The following is a 19,000-nucleotide window of genomic DNA, read 5'->3' as shown; positions in this document are numbered from 1 at the left end:
TCAATTAGGTGTATGCTAAACTAAAAAAAAAATATAATCTCTAAAATTTTAAGAGCATTTTAGAACTTGAAGCTCAATTTCTGCAGATGTTAAGAGAAGGATTGTTAGAGAGAGGTTAGATTTAAGGGAAATTAAGGGTTTTGAGAGAAATTGAAGAAGATGGAAAGTTGTGGGTATTTGGGAATTAAATCTTATGGTTTGATATACTTTTTTCATTTTATTTTTGAGCCAATTAGGTATGTTTATATCAATAATGAAAAAGTTTAAACATCAATGAAATATGTGTTTATATATTGCATTATATATTTCTAAATACTATAATTTTAGATATTCAAATAAGTGTTTGTTTTACTTATGATCTAAGCAAGATTGAATTTATAAATATAGAAAATGGACGTGACTCTTAGTGGTAAGTTTAAATAAATAAAATATTTGAAATTTTATTTTTCTTAAAACAAATAGATAAAGAAGATGAACTTACGTGAGATTCGAGTTTCGTGAACCTATACTAAATTCGTTAGTGTCATCAATTCTATTTAATTATTACTCGAATCAATACATGTTTTTATCGATTCAAGTGTTTTTTTTTTTCTTTAAATTTTTGCCATACTCTAACGAAGACATAAACCTACCAAGTTGATTCCAAAACACAATCACACACTACAACAGATGATATCATAAGTACTTTTTTTTATATAGTTATTTGTAAACTTTGTTTCATTTTATATTGCGATGATGAGGAAGAGGAAGGCGAAAATGAGTGGCCAAGGGAAAGGGGTGTGATCAGAATTTGGTTTTGCATCATCCTTTCAATAATGTTATAAGAAAATAATTGATAACTGAAGTCATATATTTTTGTTTTTATTCTTCTTCCCACTGGACAAAGGTCCAATTATTTGGGTTGGTTCCTTTACCTAATAATTTTTCTTCTCTTTTTTTCGAATTGAAGACTTCGAAATTAACAGTATAAATTAAACGTACACTATATTAGATTTGACCTAATATACTTAGTGGAGAGAATTCTTATCATTTTCCCGAGAAACAAACACAATCTTCTCCATTAAATATATCCCATGCAAATCCTAAACCAATAGCATACGTCCAACCAATCATGACCAAATAATAATATTATATCTTCCTCTTCATCAATAATGCTCACTGTTTTCTTTTAGGCTATTTATCTACTCATTTGGTACAAAATGGACCATTGAGAATTAGAAAGGTATATAATAAAAAAGGTCTCTCTTTTAGTTCTAAAAAATAATAATGCACTAAGGAAAGTTTTACAAAGGGAAAGGAAAATATAAACTTTTAGCTAGGAGGGGAAGAGGAATTATTTGATTATATACTCTAAATTTTATCCATTATTAACAATAAATTTAATAGCTTTTTTTTTTCTTTAGAAAAAAAAAATTATGGTGATTGAAATTTGAACTTATTACTTCAAAAGGAAGGAATAAGATGATGTGAGCTTGCATTGTTGCCTTTTATTAACTATTCAATACCTTACCTCTCCTTTTAGTATAAATTATCTACTCTTTTTTATTTAATTCAATAGTTTTTGTGAATTTTGAATTGATTAAATTTTAGTTTACCGTCAACTTGATCCTAAATCAATCGATTTAAACTTGTTTTCTCATTAGTATTTATAACATTTTATTTATTTGGAAGTTGAATAGTATTTGTAGCAATAAAAGATTTTTTTCTTTAATATATAATTATGATTAAAGGTACGTTGATTACATTTGAAAGTAGAACATATCCACATTAAACAATAACAAAGTACCAATAACAATGATGAAAGCCACCCTGGCTTGGTTTGCGTTTTCTTTTTCTTTTCCCTCTAACACATAAACAAATCACCAGCCGCCATGATTGGCTGGTTAAGAAATGGGAATCCCCAAGAATCAACAAACCCATCAATGCCACAAGCTTCATCATTCTCCTCAGAATTATCATACAGATGTCTAGTACTCGAGTTCATGAACCTTATGATTTCATTAAGCGAATCCAATCTGTGGCGGAGCTCCACCATCTGAGCCCGGAGAACAGAGTTCTCCGCCTCCAGATTCACATAAAGTTGGGTCGTGAAATTGATATTGACGGCGATTTGTTCATTCTCTGTTCTGATTTGACCCACTTGAGATGTCAGATCATCGAGTTGCTTCTGTTTTCGCATCCTAGATCGGCGAGCTGATTCTCGATTTGATATCATTCTCTTTCTCTTCCTCTGATCCACGATTAGACGCAGATCTTCGTCGGAGCTTGGAGATCCAGATGAACTTCCTACCGGAGACGCCATTGAAACCGGCCGTGTATAAAACAGAGGAGTTTCTTCTCTTGTGTGTGTGTGTGTGTGTGTGGGGGGGGGGGGGGGGGGGGGGAAGATGGAAAGATAGATGAAAACCGATATGGGTTTTGCTGGAAATGGAGCAAATAAAAGAACTCGGTTGTTAATTTTGGCGATTGTTGGAGAATATAGGAGAATAGGGAGTTAGTTCATGAGAAATTGTAGAACCAGTAGAGAAAGACAACAGAGAAAGATTGAACAAGATGTGTGCGGCGGCGTAGAGCAGAGTTGATGATGAAACCGGAGAGAAGAATCTCACTGACTACAGGAGACATGAATACGAAGGATGAAAGAAGAAGAAGAATGGAAGAAGCATTAAAACGACCCAGCAAAAATTTCTCGAGAAAATATGGGAGAAACAGAAAGATGGAAAGAGAGATTAAAGAGAGGAAATGGAGAGGAGAGGTTTTGGTAAGAAACGATGGCGGATTTTATAGAACAGAAATGCCCATTGGAAATGGATAGAATAATCAAGAAAATGAGCGAAGCTGCTGCGTTGCATCATGAAAAAGGATATACAAAAAAGAAAAAGTTTAATGGATAGAGATATAATAATGAAATATATTGCAAATTGTAAACATGTACATGCCTTGGTTTACACATTTATTACTAATTAAATACTAAGAACTTTGATTCTTTTTTTAAAAAATTTAAAAAAAAAAAAACTTTATCTATCCCACTCTCAGCAAATATATAAAATACCAACTAAAATTTTCAAAAAATAATAACATAAAAAAATTTTACCATGTGACCAAACATCATCGAATGATAAAATAATTTAATGAAACAGTTGATGATGTTGTTTGAGATGTATATAGATATTTTTTTTTTTTAACCTTTGCATGTTGTCAGCTGTGAAAAAATGAAACAAAAAAAGTTACTAATTTTCCTCTTGAAAGTTGAAGATTTCATCATCAATTCTTAGTTAGTGGATTTTAAAATTTGAATAGAAAATATATAAATACGTAGTCCATTGTATTACAAATATTTAACTCTTACCACTAGTTTGACAAGATAAGACAATGCTTAATTTTTTTTTTAATTAGTTTGATTTATTACAATATTTATCTTTTGGTTAAAGAATTAATATTCAATACATACTTTTTATGGTTGGTTAATGGGGATTTAGAGAAACTCAAAGGTCAAATCATGGTGGAAAGTTATGAGTTTAAGATTAAAGAGTATAGTGTAAATAAAATGGAAGTCTTAAGTAAATATTGGAACAAAACCAAGTACATAATAAGATAAAATCGACTTTAACTATAATAATAAACTTGTGACCATCAACTTATAAGATAGTAATTAATAATTAAATGTAGGATTCTAACCATATAAACCTTATTAAATAGGGTTGAGTTTATATTTTATAATAATGGAATGGGGAAGCAGAGCTTTAAAAAACTATTTGACAGTAAAGAGAGAAAGGGTTTTGTTATTATTAAATGAAAGAAAGAGGTAGGAGTGGAAATGGTGAGGTGTCATCACATGTTCAGAAGCACGCGCAAAATGCTCCTCACGAACTCTATTTGATTTGCAAACACTCTTTTATTTTTCTTAATTTTCTTTTAAAACTTAGCTAACCAAAAACTTTATTCTAATTTTATAATGTTTTTTTTTCTCTTTTTCTTTTAATAATAATATGACAACAAAATTATGTTGTCAAATACGAATTTCATTATTTCACGTCTCTTTATTAATTAGCCTCTACATCATAATTTTATTAAATATTGAATTAGAATATTATTTTTGTAATTTATATAATTTTATTATATATGAATATTATTTGGCCACTAAGTCATAACCTAATTAATAATTAATGGTTTTTCTCTAAAAGAAACAAAAAGAATTTGGATTAATCAAGTAACCGTCAACTCACCTCAAGAGCTATTTATATTTATTTTTAAAATTTTAATAACTAAAATTAAATATCTCTTTTCAAACCTCAATTATAAATTTTAAAAATATGTAATTTATCCTAACAATATTTTAGATGTAATTAATCCAAATTGGAACTCAACCATATGAAATCCATCTTTCCTATACCTAACAAATACTCTTTAAATATTTGAGTTTGAATTTTTTATACGCTTTTGTCCCTGATTAAGTTTATTATTCAAGAAAGTTCGTTTAGAATAACAATAAATTAGACTGAGAAAAGGTAGAACGGATTATATGGATGGAAGATCCGACCTCCAATTTTAAAAGAAATGCATCGACAAATTTTCGAAAGTGTTTTGTTTGTCGTATAAGCTCGAATGCTTGAGTTAGACAATCTTATATACATCAATTTATGAGTATGAGCCATTAAAATGAACATAATTCTTCCCAAAGCTACTTGGGGATATTTATAGGTATGGTTGAACTAAGTTCGAGCTTCCAGTAGTTCATATTTTGTTGTTGTTGGTAAGTCGGGATATACCGAATTAAAGGTTTTGAAATATAATTTATTTTATATAAGAGTTAGTGAGCTGTTGAAGGGAATATTCTTGATGAAATATACTTTTATGCTGAATTGGGAAATGGGAATATTCTTTTTCATTTAGGAGATGGCATTCATAATTTTAACCTTTTTCATTCAAACCCACTCCCTAAGTAAACCAATAACTTTTAACAAAACAAAGGCTAACCTTTTTACTTTGTACTAAGTTGATTGGGTCAAGTTTAATCTCATCATAAACTTTAATTTCATCAAATCAAAATCATATATTCAAATTCCTTTTGTACAATAAAATACCAAGCTTAGGAGAGGATTAGGTTGAAAAAAAACAACTTTTAGTTTTTATAATGAGAAAATTTTTTAAAATAGCAAAATAAATTAAAATATTTACAAGTTATAACAAAAAAAATTTAATTCTATCAATGATAAAAATAGTTTTTAAACTTCTATCACTGTCTATTATTGTCATTGATATAAGATATCGGTATCTATTAAATGTTTGTTATAGATAGAATCTGAAATTTTGATATAACTTGTAAATATTTTGTCAAATTTACTATTTTTGATTTGACAATTTTCCTATTACAATTTCACCAAAAGTACCAATTTAGTCTATAAATTTTACTAGGTAAAAATCTAGTTCGTATAACATATGGCATAAGAGATTTCATAAAATTTACATAGAGTGTATAAGAAATTTCATAAAATTCACATAGAGCGCTCTTTTCATATATAGCAAAATAATGATTTAAGAATATAAAGACAAAAAGCAACAAGTTTTCATTTTACTAATTTTATAATAAACTTCTATCATTGTCTATTATTGTCACTGATATAAGATATCGGTGTCTATTAAATGTTTATTATCGATAGAATCTGAAATCTTAATATAAATTATAAATATTTTGTCAAAATTTACATAGAGTGCCTAAGAAATTTCATAAAATTCACTTATAGCGCTTTTTTCGTATATAGCAAAATAATGAAGCTATATTTAAGAATATAAAGACGAGAAGCAAAAGTTTTCATTTTACTTATTTTATAATAATTTATCATTTTATAATGTTAGCACTAAATTGTTTAATTAACAAACCACTATTATTTCAACCAAATTGTTACTACAAATATATTTACAAATTGCATCACAAAAAATCTTCATACATAACCATAATACCAAATATTAGGAAAAGAAAACACTCGAACTAACCTAAAATACACTTCTCAACCTCAAACGTTATCAACATCCTTAAAAAGATTAGGTTTGAACTCTCTCATATCACAAAAATTCAAAAGCATACATTTATCTGAAAGTGAGTTTTGAGAAAGTATACGAAACAAAAGCTTGATCATATATGATCAAATATTTTGTATGGACAATAAAACTAAACATGTTCATTAGCTCAACTACTATATGTACGTATCGAAGCATTCAAGAGTTTCGGGTTAAAAAAAGTTGTATTTATTCGTTTAGATTCTACCAAGACAACAACTTTAAAAAAGATCGCAAAATTTTGAAAAGATATAATATGTGGGGTCGTAAAGGCTAAAAAGGCAATGGGTTGGATAAAGTTGGAGATGGTGGGTCAGTAAGAGAGGCCCCCATGGGTTTGGTGGCCATTGGATTTGGACTCAACATCAAAACACTTTTTTCTTTCTTTAAATCTTAGTCAAGATCTCAAAAATCTACACTTGTGTGTTTTATTTCAAGTATGTTTTTACTCTTATTTTCTATTTCTTTTTCTTTTATATGATCAAATTGGTGGGTTGAACTTCTTCTTTGCTTGTGGGTGTAGCCATTAGTTTGTCAAATGATAATATCTCGTACTTTCAAATATTAATGATTCCAATGTCAAACATATATACTCATTATGACTTCTTTTTCTTTATGTTAGCTTTCTTTTGACATTTCTAGAAAAAACAAAAGAAAAACTAAATTTAGCTAAAGTTGGCTAAAGTTATCCAAGAGTTTATTATAGGTGTCTATTAAATATAAGGAAGAAAGAGATTTAAAAAAAAAAAAAAAAAAAAAAAAAAAAGGAAAGAGGGAAGGAAAATTGAGAAAACTAAAGAGGTGGATTCATGTGTTTGCTTTGATGTGTAGAGTGCAGCTTTTTATGTGTTTGTGTATAGGATTGGACACTAAAATTTTTAAGAGTTGGGAGAAAAAGGCATATTGTGGGGGTGAAGCTAAGGTTTCACCCTCCAAATTGATAATGAAAATATTTTCATGTGTGACTCATGATTCAAAAAGACACTCCCTTTTCTTAGGTCCCAATTTGACTATATATCTACTTGGATATATATATATATATATATATTCCAAGTAGATATTAACATTGCCTTTCAATAACACTATTAACTTAAATACAACCCACCAATATTCATTTATAAATATTCTCATAAATTCTCCTGTAAAAGCAATTAAGCTAAATGAAAGTCTATCAACCTACCATATTTTTTTAAAAAGAAATTTAGTCTATCATGTTAAACGAAATTCTAGATTAAATGAGTTTGACTCAAAAATATTAATATACTTAATGTTAGTTGTTAAAGGTTGAAGGTTCAATTGTTCAAAGATTAAAAACATTGAAATTGCGAAGAAAATAATGTCAAGATCAGGAGATGAGGAAGAATAGGATATGATTTTGGTCATAAATAATGGCAGAAGAGTGATATTAAAGAAAACATATGTTTTTCTTATAGAAAGAACTAAATAAAAACAAAACATAGTAAGAAGATAAAATTTGGCGACTAAGATGCAATGAATTGTTCCAATTTCCAAAGTTATATTATTGTTTTGAATTCACGTTTTTATATATAATTCTCACCCTTTTTGACTTTCTTGTCCTCATTGCCCAACACCTTCGCACTCACATTTTCCCATTTCCAATTATTCATATTAGTTACAACTTTAAATTAATATTATATATTTTGAACGTCGCGTCTTTTTTATTTTCTTAAATCATCGATTAACTCAAAAATTAAGGTTGGTAGATAAAAAGTATTTGATATTATATCACTCCACTTATCATATTTTAATATTTTTTTCACCGATTTCCATAAACATGAGATCAATTAGAATTATTTAATAGACTTGAGATACAAAAGTATCGATTTTGTAATTTTAGAGGATATTTTGTAATGTATTTTAATTTAATCCATAAAAATCGTAGTAAAACTTTTTTTTTTTTTGGTTAAAAAGTAACAAATATTTGTGATTCTTATCTTTTTAAAAGTAATTTGTAAATTTAGAAACTTTATTGTATAAAAAACAAAACAAAATTTTGAGGCAAGAACTAAATTTAGAAAATTTGATTTATTTTTCTTAAAAAACAATTTCAAAATGTTTAAAAGGGACAAAAGTTAGCCCAATCCAAAATTTCAATTCGACGAGGAAAGTTCAAAGCTGGTCCATGGGCTTATCTATTGGAAGCCCAAACAGTTTTAGATCTGTTGAAAACACATTTTAATTAGACATTAATTACGTATATTTACGTATTAGGAGTGTTAAGGAATTAAATAGTGATAATATCAATATCTAATTCCTTTAATGGAATTAGCATTTCCATATTTCATCCATTTTTTTGGAAAATTAAATAGAATTCAAATGGAACAAAAGGGGAATGCTGATGAAGAGTTAGTTGCACAAATACAAAACTAGAACACTACAAGCATCACCAAAATCCACATATATTTGAACCCAAAAGAGGCTTCTTCACATTCAAATGTTGATTTGATTATGATGAACAAAATGTCGAACATTCATAACTAATACAAAAATAGTTTATCCTTTTCTGGATCCATCAATTCTTCATAGTTATATTTACAAGTTGAAAAAGGCTGCAATAGTGTCAATGCGCTAAAATTGCTGATGAACTTGTAACACATCAGATTCCAGCATCCCAAAAAGAGTATGGAAAATTAATTTCATCTTGTTTAGATGCGAGTCTTTAAAGAGAATTATACCTTAAGAAAATGTAGAAACAGCTTCAACAGCTTCAGGATGGTAATACAGCATCTCATTCAACATCATTTCCCTGATCTTAGGCTCCCCAAGTGAGTCGTCGATGTCGAGATTGAGAGGAACCTCAACAGGAGAATTGAATTTCGGGTCGTATAGCCCCGACATGTATGGATGTTGAAGTGCTTCGTCAACGGTAATTCTCTTAGTTGGATCAAACACAAGCATCTTCTGTAACAAGTCTATAGCTAAAGGTTCAGCTTGTGGATAAAGATGCGAAAGGCGTATTCCTCTTGAGAAGGGCAATGACTTGATATAATTTCTGGCCTTTACATTGTCAATGAACTGAACATCTGCTTCCTTCGGACTACCGAGAATGGTGATGATTAAGTTAAGTTGGTTGAGGCACTCCGTCCCTGGGAAGATAGGTTGCCGACCAAGAATCTCAGCAAAGATGCATCCCACAGACCATACATCAATGGAAGTCCCATAGTTGTCACAGCAGAGAAGAAGTTCTGGAGCCCGATACCAGCGAGTAACAACATACTCAGTCATGAACTGATCATGGCCCATGCTAGTTCGTGCTAACCCAAAATCGCATATCTTAAGATCACAGTTAGCATTGACAAGGAGGTTCCCGGGCTTCAAGTCCCGGTGAAGAATGTTAGCTGAATGAAGATGCTGCAACCCGCAAAGCAACTGTAATACATAAGAAGAAATGTCATAATCAAACCTTGGAGTTTAGTAAGGCATCAAATTTGATATGTATACAAAGTTTCTGTTGCAACTCTCTTAAGACTCCCCTTTATCAGTCATATATCGAAACAAAATCGTTGCAACAACAATAGCTTATAAGAAACTAAAATGCAGCAACATCAAGCCATTTAAATTAAGATCAAACAAAAGATTTACCATTTTTACAATGAACTCCCTCTATTATCTTTGCCTATAAAAGTATACATACACCATATCTATCATATAAAAGTCTTTTTCTTCCTTGAAACACACAAAACAAAAACTATATTATAAACCCATATTACTTTTTCAAGAGAAACCTCAGAGAGATGAACAAAAGCCAAATCAAATGAGAAATCAGAAAACATAATACAAAGAATATATACCTGATAGATAAAGTACTTGCAATGATCATGGGAGAGTGGCTGAGGGGACTTGATAATCTGATGAAGATCTGTATCCATGAGTTCATAAACCAAATAAACATCTTTAAAGTTTTTCCTATGAATTGGCATCATCACATCCTTCAAAGCAATCACATTCTCATGTCGTATATGCCTCAAAAGCTTCAGCTCTCTCAGTGTTCTCATGGCGTCCGTACGATTCTCAAACACATTATGAATTTTCTTGATCGCCACTTTCTCGTTAGTCTCTCGGTTAATCGAAGAACACACAACACCATAAGCACCTCGCCCAATCGGCTTGATTGGGACATATTTAGTATCAACTTCAAACAGAGTTTGCCACATTGTATAGTAATGCTTTCCCATCGATCTGATTCCGTTCGGTGGCTCCACAAACGTAGCCATATACCTTGAAATTCAACAACTATATTATTAATCGGTACAATACCCCTTCATCAGAGAACACAAATCATTCAAAAACGAGAAGGGGTTTTTCAAGAATCTCCATAAGACAAAAAAGAAAGTAAACCACAACACATATATATAAAAAACGAAAAAAACAGAGAGATTCAAATTGTAAAAGGGGGTTTTAGAATTGATCCTTACTTGTCGCCGCAACTCTTTATGATCGAGGAAAAGAAAGTCTGAAAGAGTGATCTGTTTCCAATTTCGTGCACGTATTGAGGTCTTATCCACCGATCATCCAAATGTCAATAATCCTAAGGAGTTTCGTCGGAAAATTTGGTAACGGAAAGTTGGGGTTTTTGATCTAGCAATGAAATTGGGTAGGGTAAAGGAGAAGGGGAAAATTGTTTGACCCAGAAAAAGATTTCGCAAACCCACCACGAGAAAAGTGGAAAGAAAGCGAAAGGAGGCTTAAAACTTAGTGAGAGAAGAAGAGACGCATCACCATCAAATTATAGAAGTTTAGAGAAACAGCGGAATGAGAGATGAAGTTGAGGAAGAAGAGAGAGAGAGAGATGTAAAAGGAAAAAGGTAAACAGAATGGCATAGAGAGAGAGAGAGAGAGAGAGAGAGAGAGAGAGAGAGAGAGAGAGGAGATCGGATGGGTTTGAAGGCTGAGGCGGGATTTATAGAAGCTAACTCCCGCGCAGGCGGAGCACAGTCCGACGGCTACAAGGAATTGGAAAAGGAAAGTTTTGTTTATTTATTTGCTTTTAGAGTGAAATTAGGAAAATGTAGAGTTAAATGGAAGATTTAAGTCACTTCCATTGTTAGGTTTCTTTTATTTCCTTTTTTTCCTCCTTCCCTAAAATTCCAACTTATTAGCTTTACATTTCATTTTATTTTATTAACTCTTTATCACAAATATATTTTACTATATTTGGTAAATTTTGCTACCATTGTTTACTACTCTACCTATAATAATTACTCTAGACTTATAATTCATCTCCTCAACCTCCACCACATGTTCACCACTAAAAACAAACTCTTATTCCTAAGTTAACTTACCTCAATTGTCAATCATCTAATTAGATAAAACTTAGGTAATTTAAATCATCACATTATCATAATTCGTGTCGCTTTTGTAAATATATATATAAGAAACTCTACGAGTAGTTGAAAGTTTATTCACAATACTTTCATTTACTACTTATTATCCCATCATTTTTTTTTAAATAATGTTATATATGCTTAAGATAAAATAGAGTAATAATATATATGAAAGGATTTATTTGTCAAATTAATTATTACTACAAAATAGATATTGTATAACAACTAAATCTTTTATTCTCAATATAATTCCATTAAAATAAATTTTGGAGTTGGAAACAAATATATAATATAACTTATTTGGCCACAAAAGTAAGTGGATAGTTGAACAAACTAAAATGGTACCTATTAATAAAAATAGGTTTGGTATTAGTACTTAGAAGAAAATAAAAAGTACCTTCCAATCCACATGATACTTTGTATATCTTTTATTTTTTCAAGTAGTGTCCTATCACAATATAAATTGTAACTATTTAAAGTAAAATAAAATAATAATAAAAAAAAAAACTTTTTTCAAGTAAAAACATCTTTTGCATATTGAAAAATCCACTTCAAACCAACACAAAATAGTATTAGAAATAAAAAAATTAGGACCAAAAAATGGGTTTAAGTTAGGAGCATTATTTTGATCTAAAGAGATAGTTTGGTTTGAAGTGTTCCTTTTGATGATTTAGAAGTCTCGTTTCGTTGATTTATAAAAAAAAAATATTTGAGTGCATATGTTCTTCTTTTGTAATTTGAATGAGATGTACACAAATAATTGTTGTATTGACACTTTTAACGTTAATTCGAATATATATATATATATATATATATATATATATATATATATATATATATAAAATCTAACTTATCTTCAAAGGAAGTCATTATTGACCTTTTTGTTCTTTTTGTTATCCACATCCCCACTTTTCTTTCTTTTTATCCCACTCTTCTTTTGTTTTTCAATTTTCTTTCAAGTTCTATTTTTAGTTTGAATATACCTAATATCTTTTTCCACCATATCAAAAATAGATAGTAACTAAGATTTCATTTATTAAACATATTATAATTCATATGAGTTTCTTGAACAAATTAAGATTAATTCAAAAAGAAGAAGAAAAAGGTGTATTTATCAACTTCTTAATTTTAACTATCTACATATTAAAGAATTTAATCTCTATCCTTGAAATGTTATCTATATATATATATATTTTTTCTTTGATTTCATTGTGCTCTTTTGTTGACATATCACATTATTGAAATTACTTTAAACATCCATACTATTGTTGATGGACATGTCCAAAATAATTTTCAATTACTCTACCATCAAACTAGGTTGATGAAAAGTTGAAAAAAGAAAAGAAGAGCAAGGACCACAAAGGAAAGTTATTGAAGATAACCGGTAGTGATTGACCTCTACCATCCAACAAAGAAGGAGACCTCTTTTTCCCTTTTCTCGATATATATACACACACGTTTCAGTAATAGTCACGAAAAATTGGTCGAATTTAATAGGTACTTTTTATTTTCTTCTAAACACTATTATTCGTCTTGTAACGCTCCAAACTAAGGTAATTTAATTTTAATTATCTTAAGTATGATTTGGAAAATTTTGGGTGTATTTTTCATTTTATTTGTTGGAATATTTGATTTCTGTAGATTCGAATTTATTAGATATTTTGGAAAATATGTAATGGTTTAAAATTGAAATTTTGATTAAGGTTGTTGTTTTGAGAGATTAGTATTTGGGAGAAATTTGATTAATTATATGTGATTATTAATTAATTAAATTTGAAGTTGAAATAATTATATTATGTAGATAATATAATTATGTAAGAGTATTTATTTGGGAAAAGATAAAAGTGATTGATTGGATAGAGATAGATTTGAGTTTAAAAATTAGATTTAAGGAGTTTAAATTTAGAGAGAGAGAGTTGTTTGATGGGGAATAAAACAAGGAAAGGATAAAAGAAAAATAATATTTTATTATTATTATTTTTTTCATTAAATAGCCCTTGAAAGCGTAAGAGGTTACTATTCATCATCTTCCTCAAGCAAACCCTAAAAACCTTAATCTCAATTTCCATCGACCTGTCGTCGTCGCCGCCACCCATCTCTAGTCGTCAGCCATCATTCGAATCGTCGTCGAGATCCGCAAGTCTTCAGCCACAAACACCTGTGCCGCCTTCGTCTCTGTCCGTTCGTTGTCATTTTTTTTGTTTCGTCTTCTCCGTCAACAAACCGTCAGCAGCCGTAGATCCGAGTCGACCCGTTAGCGAGCCATCCCTCAGTCGCCCGAGTCGTGCGAGCCGCGCCCCCAGCCGCTAAGCCATCCTTTCCCTTCAGCCGCACGTGAGCTGTACACCAACCACATCTAAGCCTCTTCCAGCCTTAGCCTGAGCCGAGCTGAGCCGCCTAGCCATTTTTTAGTCGCCAACTAGATTTTTGGATACTAAATTAACTGTAAATTATCATCTTAGTATCTTATTCTTATTGTTTAGGATTTTATAGGGAAGCTTGATTTTGTTGTCAGGAGTGTATTTCTGTGAATTAAGTTAATCTCCAGGTAAAAGATTCTCCTACTAGACCTACGAATTGAAGTCAGAGCTTGCATGTAACTTTTCCATTATGCACTGACGTAGCTGAAATGCATAATGTGTTTATGTTTGTGATGATTGCTAGTCATGACTAGTCTAGGTTATGATGACTGTTAGGTCCGACTGAGTTATGTTTATGATGATGATATTTGATGATCTTGATGCTTATGTATGAAGTATTATTCTCATGATTAAGGATGTTTCGATTAATACTCATGTAATGTACGATGATGTTATGTTATGCTACACGTTATGAATAGGGTGTACTGTTAGCTTTTTCTATTAGAGTTGTACCTACATGGGTTTCCCTCGGGATCACTACCTTTTTATGACTGTGTAGTTCGATGGGATCACTAGTTCAGTATGAGATGATATGTTTACGAGTCGCTAGACGTGGTCACTTACAGCACGATTGTTTTGGTGTTTCTTTTGAGATTCACTAAAGACCAGTTTGTCCTACGTGTTCCTTGTGTTCACTGAAGACCAGTTTTGTCCTAGGTGTTCCTTTGGGTTCACCGAAGACAAGAGATGTTTTTACGGGATCACAGATTGCATGTGATCGGGAACGTGCCAGTTAGGGGTACCACTTTACAAGACTCTAATAGGAAGTTAACAGCCACCTAGCGGGACTAGTAGTAGGTCTCTTACTGAGTATATTCTTATACTCACTTTCTTATGTTTAATTTTTCAGGCAGAGGTAGATGTAAGAGTAGAGGAAAGCTGACAAATGATAAGAAGTGACCGTGGCATGACATAGGGAACGTTTTTGCTTCCGCCGTTATGATTTTAGTATTTTTGGTACTTTCATTATTACTCTTTAAAATTAGATAGGGCCTGAACTAGGATCTTGTTATTTTGAGATTTATTTCTATTGATTTATTATTTATGAGTAATGATCTCAGCTTAGTAGTCGTTACACGCCTGCCCACGTAACTTTTGGGAACTTGCAAGTTCCAACTGATTCGCGCATTCTCGGATGTATGTTTTTGTTGTTGCTTTCTCTTTTTTGTTATGGGTGTATAATAACTTAAAAGGTGGGTAATTGTAATGATGGAACTTTATAAGTAAAGAGAAAGAGAGTAGAGGCATGATGAAATGGGTAAGGAATTTCTGAAAAATATTCGATTCTTGGTAATGGTAATGGGTATACTACTATACTATGCTATGCTACCTCCCCTTCCTCATTTTCTTTTTTTTTTTTGACTAAATTAAATAACATATAGATAGATAGAAAAAAAAAAAAAGAAATCAAATGTTAAAAAGAAAAAGAAAAAAGCTGACACGTCATTATCAATTTGGGTAAGCAAACAAAAATATTTCGTTGCTGACGTGTCGGAGAATGATTGGAGAAAGGCTGCGCCTGCCTGCCTGCCTGCCTGCCTGCATTCCGCATTGCATTTGACACGCTTCCCATTTGGAAAGTGCATCCTCTATCAAATTGTTTCCATATACACAATGGATTTTAGATTTCTTCTTAATTAATTTCATTCAATGCCCTTTTGTTTTATAATCAACTTGTCACACATTTAAGACTCTCCATAACTTTGTTTTATAAAATTTGTTGATGTGCCACTACTCTTCCTACCTACGATTTCACACATTGCTATGTATGCATTAATAGAGTGCTAAACGAAGGTTCGATGACGATTGGTTAATCGAACACTTATCTTTTGTATAACCCAATTGACATATAATATGTATTATGATGATTGGCAATTTGGTGATTTTTTTAATCTCAATATTTTCCACTAACATAAATTTTTTGTTTTTGCCAAAATTTTCGTTTTTCTAATCTTTAATAATTGAGAGTATTAATTTTTAGATCTCTTTTAAATTTTAAATTTTCTATTTTATTTTTACAAAATGGGAAATCAGTAAATCTCTTCATCATTTAACACAATAATCACGAGTTGATACATTATCCACTTTTTTATTTTCCTTTTTCTCCTTCAATAATAATGTTATAATTATTATTATTATTCATGAATGAGATTTTAAAATTTAAACTAGTGGAATTAGTTTCAATAAAAACGTGTGGTTTTTGTTTTTGTTTTTTCAACGTGAATTCAATAACTTTAATTATATAGAAGAATTTTCTTTAATGGGGGAAAAAGAAAACTTGCATATAAAGTTTTGTGTTCGTCGTCAAATTTTACCCACCATTATTTATATTTAGGAAACACTAAATTTAAATAAAAGTGTTGAAAGTAATTTAAATAAGACATCAAATTTAAATAAAAGTGTTGAAAGTAAATAAAAGGCAGATTTTATTAATTAGATTTTAGATTTCAAAACACCTGAAAAAGGGCTTTGAGTAATATTCCTTTTTCTTTAAAATATTTAGTGTTAAATTCTAAATTCAAATTACATGTTTAAATTAAAATTGGTATGAGATATTATGAATCTATACTTTAAAAAAGATATGTCTAGTGGCTTTGGCTAAACTTTTAGGTATTTATTTAATATATATAGTCACGTAAATTTATTCAATGTACTGATTTACCTCTAAGGATTTAAGGTTTATTTGGATTGAGTCGATTGACTTAAGAAAAAATCGATCTTTTTTTTTTTTTTTTTAAGAAAACCACTTTTTGTTTAAACTCATTTTCTTTAAAATTATTTAAAATACAAATAAAAATCTATTTTGAGTGGCTTCCAAACACTTTAATTTTTTTTTCAAAATAACTTATTTTTTAAATTAAACATTTAAAAATGTAATCCAAATGTACATAGAATTGCTTCAAGTTAAGTATGCTTAAACTCGGAAGTTTGTATAATTAAGTCATTGAAAAGGAGGATGCATTTTGTTGAAATAAGTAATAACTTTAAGTTCTTTTAAGTCTTTCTTAACTATACTATCATGTCTTTAGGATCCATCATCTCATTCAAATGTAATAATATCAGGTTGTAAGAGTTGTTTATCAAGGAAACTCGTAGAAAATTAATTATTAGATAGGTGGTCATAACTTCTTAGTTAGTTACAATCGCCCCTTTTTACCACTAGGTCAATCCATGATGGTTGAATTTTAAGTTTAAGTAGGTAACCCGCTCTTGCACTCAATTGACATACTTAGTTAACATACATTGTTAGTGTAATTTATATACTAACTCAAGATCGATGAACCTAAAAACAAGTATGTTGAGGAAGGATGATAGTATAGGATAGGGGGTTACTTCTACTATCATTCTACTGCGATAAATAGAACATATAAGTCACAATAATTATCAAATAGCTAGCTAGCAAGCAAGAGTTGGAAGAGATATGTGTAATAAAGTGAAGTTAAAGCGGTCCATTTAATCAAATGAAGAAACTTTTTTGGCACTAAAAAGAAGAAAAGAAGTTTAGAATTCAGAGAGAGAGAGAGGTTTGAGTCGAATCGAATCCAAGTCTGAAAGTGAGGATTGGTTGATTTTGGTGATCAATGAATCAGATTCTTTTACCTTTGCTTACACCACAATGCATTCATTCATCAAATCTACATATTAATATAATTATATTACGTTGGTTTGGTGTAGAAGCAACCTCCAATTGTAGGCTTCTCTTTGCCTTCTCAACGTGGAGAATTCTGGTCTCTTTGCCGGCTGCCCCCCCTCCCTCCTTATCTTTACTATAATTTCAATATTTTCTTCCATCGATTTTTATTATTTTCTACTCCCCTTTTTACAATAATTATGATCATTCTTAATATTTTTTTATTTTGAATTAACTATAAACCTAAATCCATATTTATGAACCTAATTTTTGTTTTCTTTATATATAGTTTTAACCATAATGATCTCCATCAATTGTTGATTCTCATGAAATGTTAGATGTGACATTTGAATGAAGTGATGAAACGATGGTGGGTAGGGACAAAATTAAACCAATGGAATATTATGCTACCTATTCCCATATGTCATGTTGAATATTCACTCTTTTAGTTAAACCCTTCTACAATGAAGAGATATAGACATCAATTAAAACATTGAGTTAACAATTTTTTCAATTTCCTTTCGCATTTTGTTCTATCAAAATTACGTGAATTAAACTTATTATTCATGATAATTAAACTCAATTTTTATGTTTAAGTCAATCAATTTAAAACCTTTCATTAGAATCATCTTTGATCATTCATAAAGAAAATCCTAAAATGTGTTTAAACTTCTTCCAATGTCAATTTTACAAAACGAACAAATGAAGTAAATGTATAGACAATTCTATTAAAAGAAATTCTAAGAGTTTAAAAATCGATTCATTTATATAAGCTAAAAGATTTAATTTAAAGTTTCACACACACAATTTAAAAAATTAGTATAATTATTGTCAAAATAAACTAATTAATCTAATGATACATATAGTATGATGGTGTGAAGAAAGGTTCGATCTTCCGATCCATAATTCATTATTTGTTGTATTAAAAAAGATCGATGTAACTCTTAAAATTTAGATATATAAATTTCTTAATTCATTGATGAACAAAGTTAATATAATGTGAAACAAAATTGAAAAATTTTGTCACTGAGGCTCAAAAAATGAGGCCTAACCAAACCCTAAATAGGTATACAAGGCCACCGCTTGCCTTATTTTGTGGTCATTGCTTTCGGTTACCTTTTCCTACTCTTTTTCTTCTTTTTATATCACAAACACAAATTAATTGATTTGTTTTGGTTTTCATATTTATTCAATTTGAAGTTTTTTTTTTTTTCTTTATTGTACGAATTTTAAATTCATTTGAATTGTCACTTTCCCCTCTGCCTAAATTCATGGAGTGTTAAGAGGCCATCCATTGCATTTGAAATTTTGAACTTTTAGCCATCACCCTAACTACTCTTTTTTTCTCTTTTCCCTACCAAACTTTTAAATAATATAATCATAATGTTCCATAGAAATTTTAGAGCTACAAAATCAAAAACCCATAAATTTAAAAATAAAACATGTATAGTTGTATGAAGTGGGGAGATACGCATGGTATGATATTAGAAGGAAATGAGTTAAAATAATGTCATTATTTAATATCAATATTTGGTATTGGATTTTGA

At 30.0% G+C, this 19,000-nt stretch overlaps 2 protein-coding genes across 2 annotated transcripts; both read right to left on the bottom strand.

Annotated features, from left to right (window-relative positions):
* Positions 1 to 1,681: 1,681 nt before the first annotated feature.
* LOC103493213 (bZIP transcription factor 44) lies at positions 1,682 to 2,922 on the bottom strand. The gene has a single exon (XM_008453885.3). The coding sequence runs from the start codon at positions 2,300 to 2,302 to the stop codon at positions 1,844 to 1,846; it is 459 nt and encodes a 152-aa protein (XP_008452107.2). The 5' UTR covers positions 2,303 to 2,922; the 3' UTR covers positions 1,682 to 1,843.
* Positions 2,923 to 8,461: 5,539 nt separating this feature from the next.
* LOC103493211 (mitogen-activated protein kinase 7) lies at positions 8,462 to 11,062 on the bottom strand. The gene is made up of 3 exons (XM_008453882.3): positions 10,494 to 11,062; positions 9,870 to 10,296; positions 8,462 to 9,447 (listed from the first exon to the last, which is right to left on the bottom strand). Exons 2-3 carry the CDS (start codon positions 10,290 to 10,292, stop codon positions 8,755 to 8,757), a joined length of 1,116 nt encoding a protein of 371 aa, XP_008452104.1. The 5' UTR covers positions 10,293 to 10,296; positions 10,494 to 11,062; the 3' UTR covers positions 8,462 to 8,754.
* Between the last annotated feature and the right edge of the window lie 7,938 nt (positions 11,063 to 19,000).

Source organism: Cucumis melo, chromosome 7 (genome assembly GCF_025177605.1).
Source record: "Cucumis melo cultivar AY chromosome 7, USDA_Cmelo_AY_1.0, whole genome shotgun sequence".
NCBI lineage: Eukaryota > Viridiplantae > Streptophyta > Magnoliopsida > Cucurbitales > Cucurbitaceae > Cucumis > Cucumis melo.
Note: the sequence above shows the minus strand (reverse complement) of the source record. Positions and strands in the feature narration are given on the sequence as shown.

What these genes read in the sequence shown, in the direction of transcription:
- LOC103493213 (XM_008453885.3), bottom strand. Translation starts at nt 2,302, where the DNA reads ATGGCGTCTCCGGTAGGAAGTTCATCTGGATCTCCAAGCTCCGACGAA.
- LOC103493211 (XM_008453882.3), bottom strand. Translation starts at nt 10,292, where the DNA reads ATGGCTACGTTTGTGGAGCCACCGAACGGAATCAGATCGATGGGAAAG. An exon ending in GCAAGTACTTTATCTATCAG is followed by an intron (nt 9,448 to 9,869) that starts GTATATATTCTT and finishes TATGTATTACAG; the next exon opens with TTGCTTTGCGGGTTGCAGCA.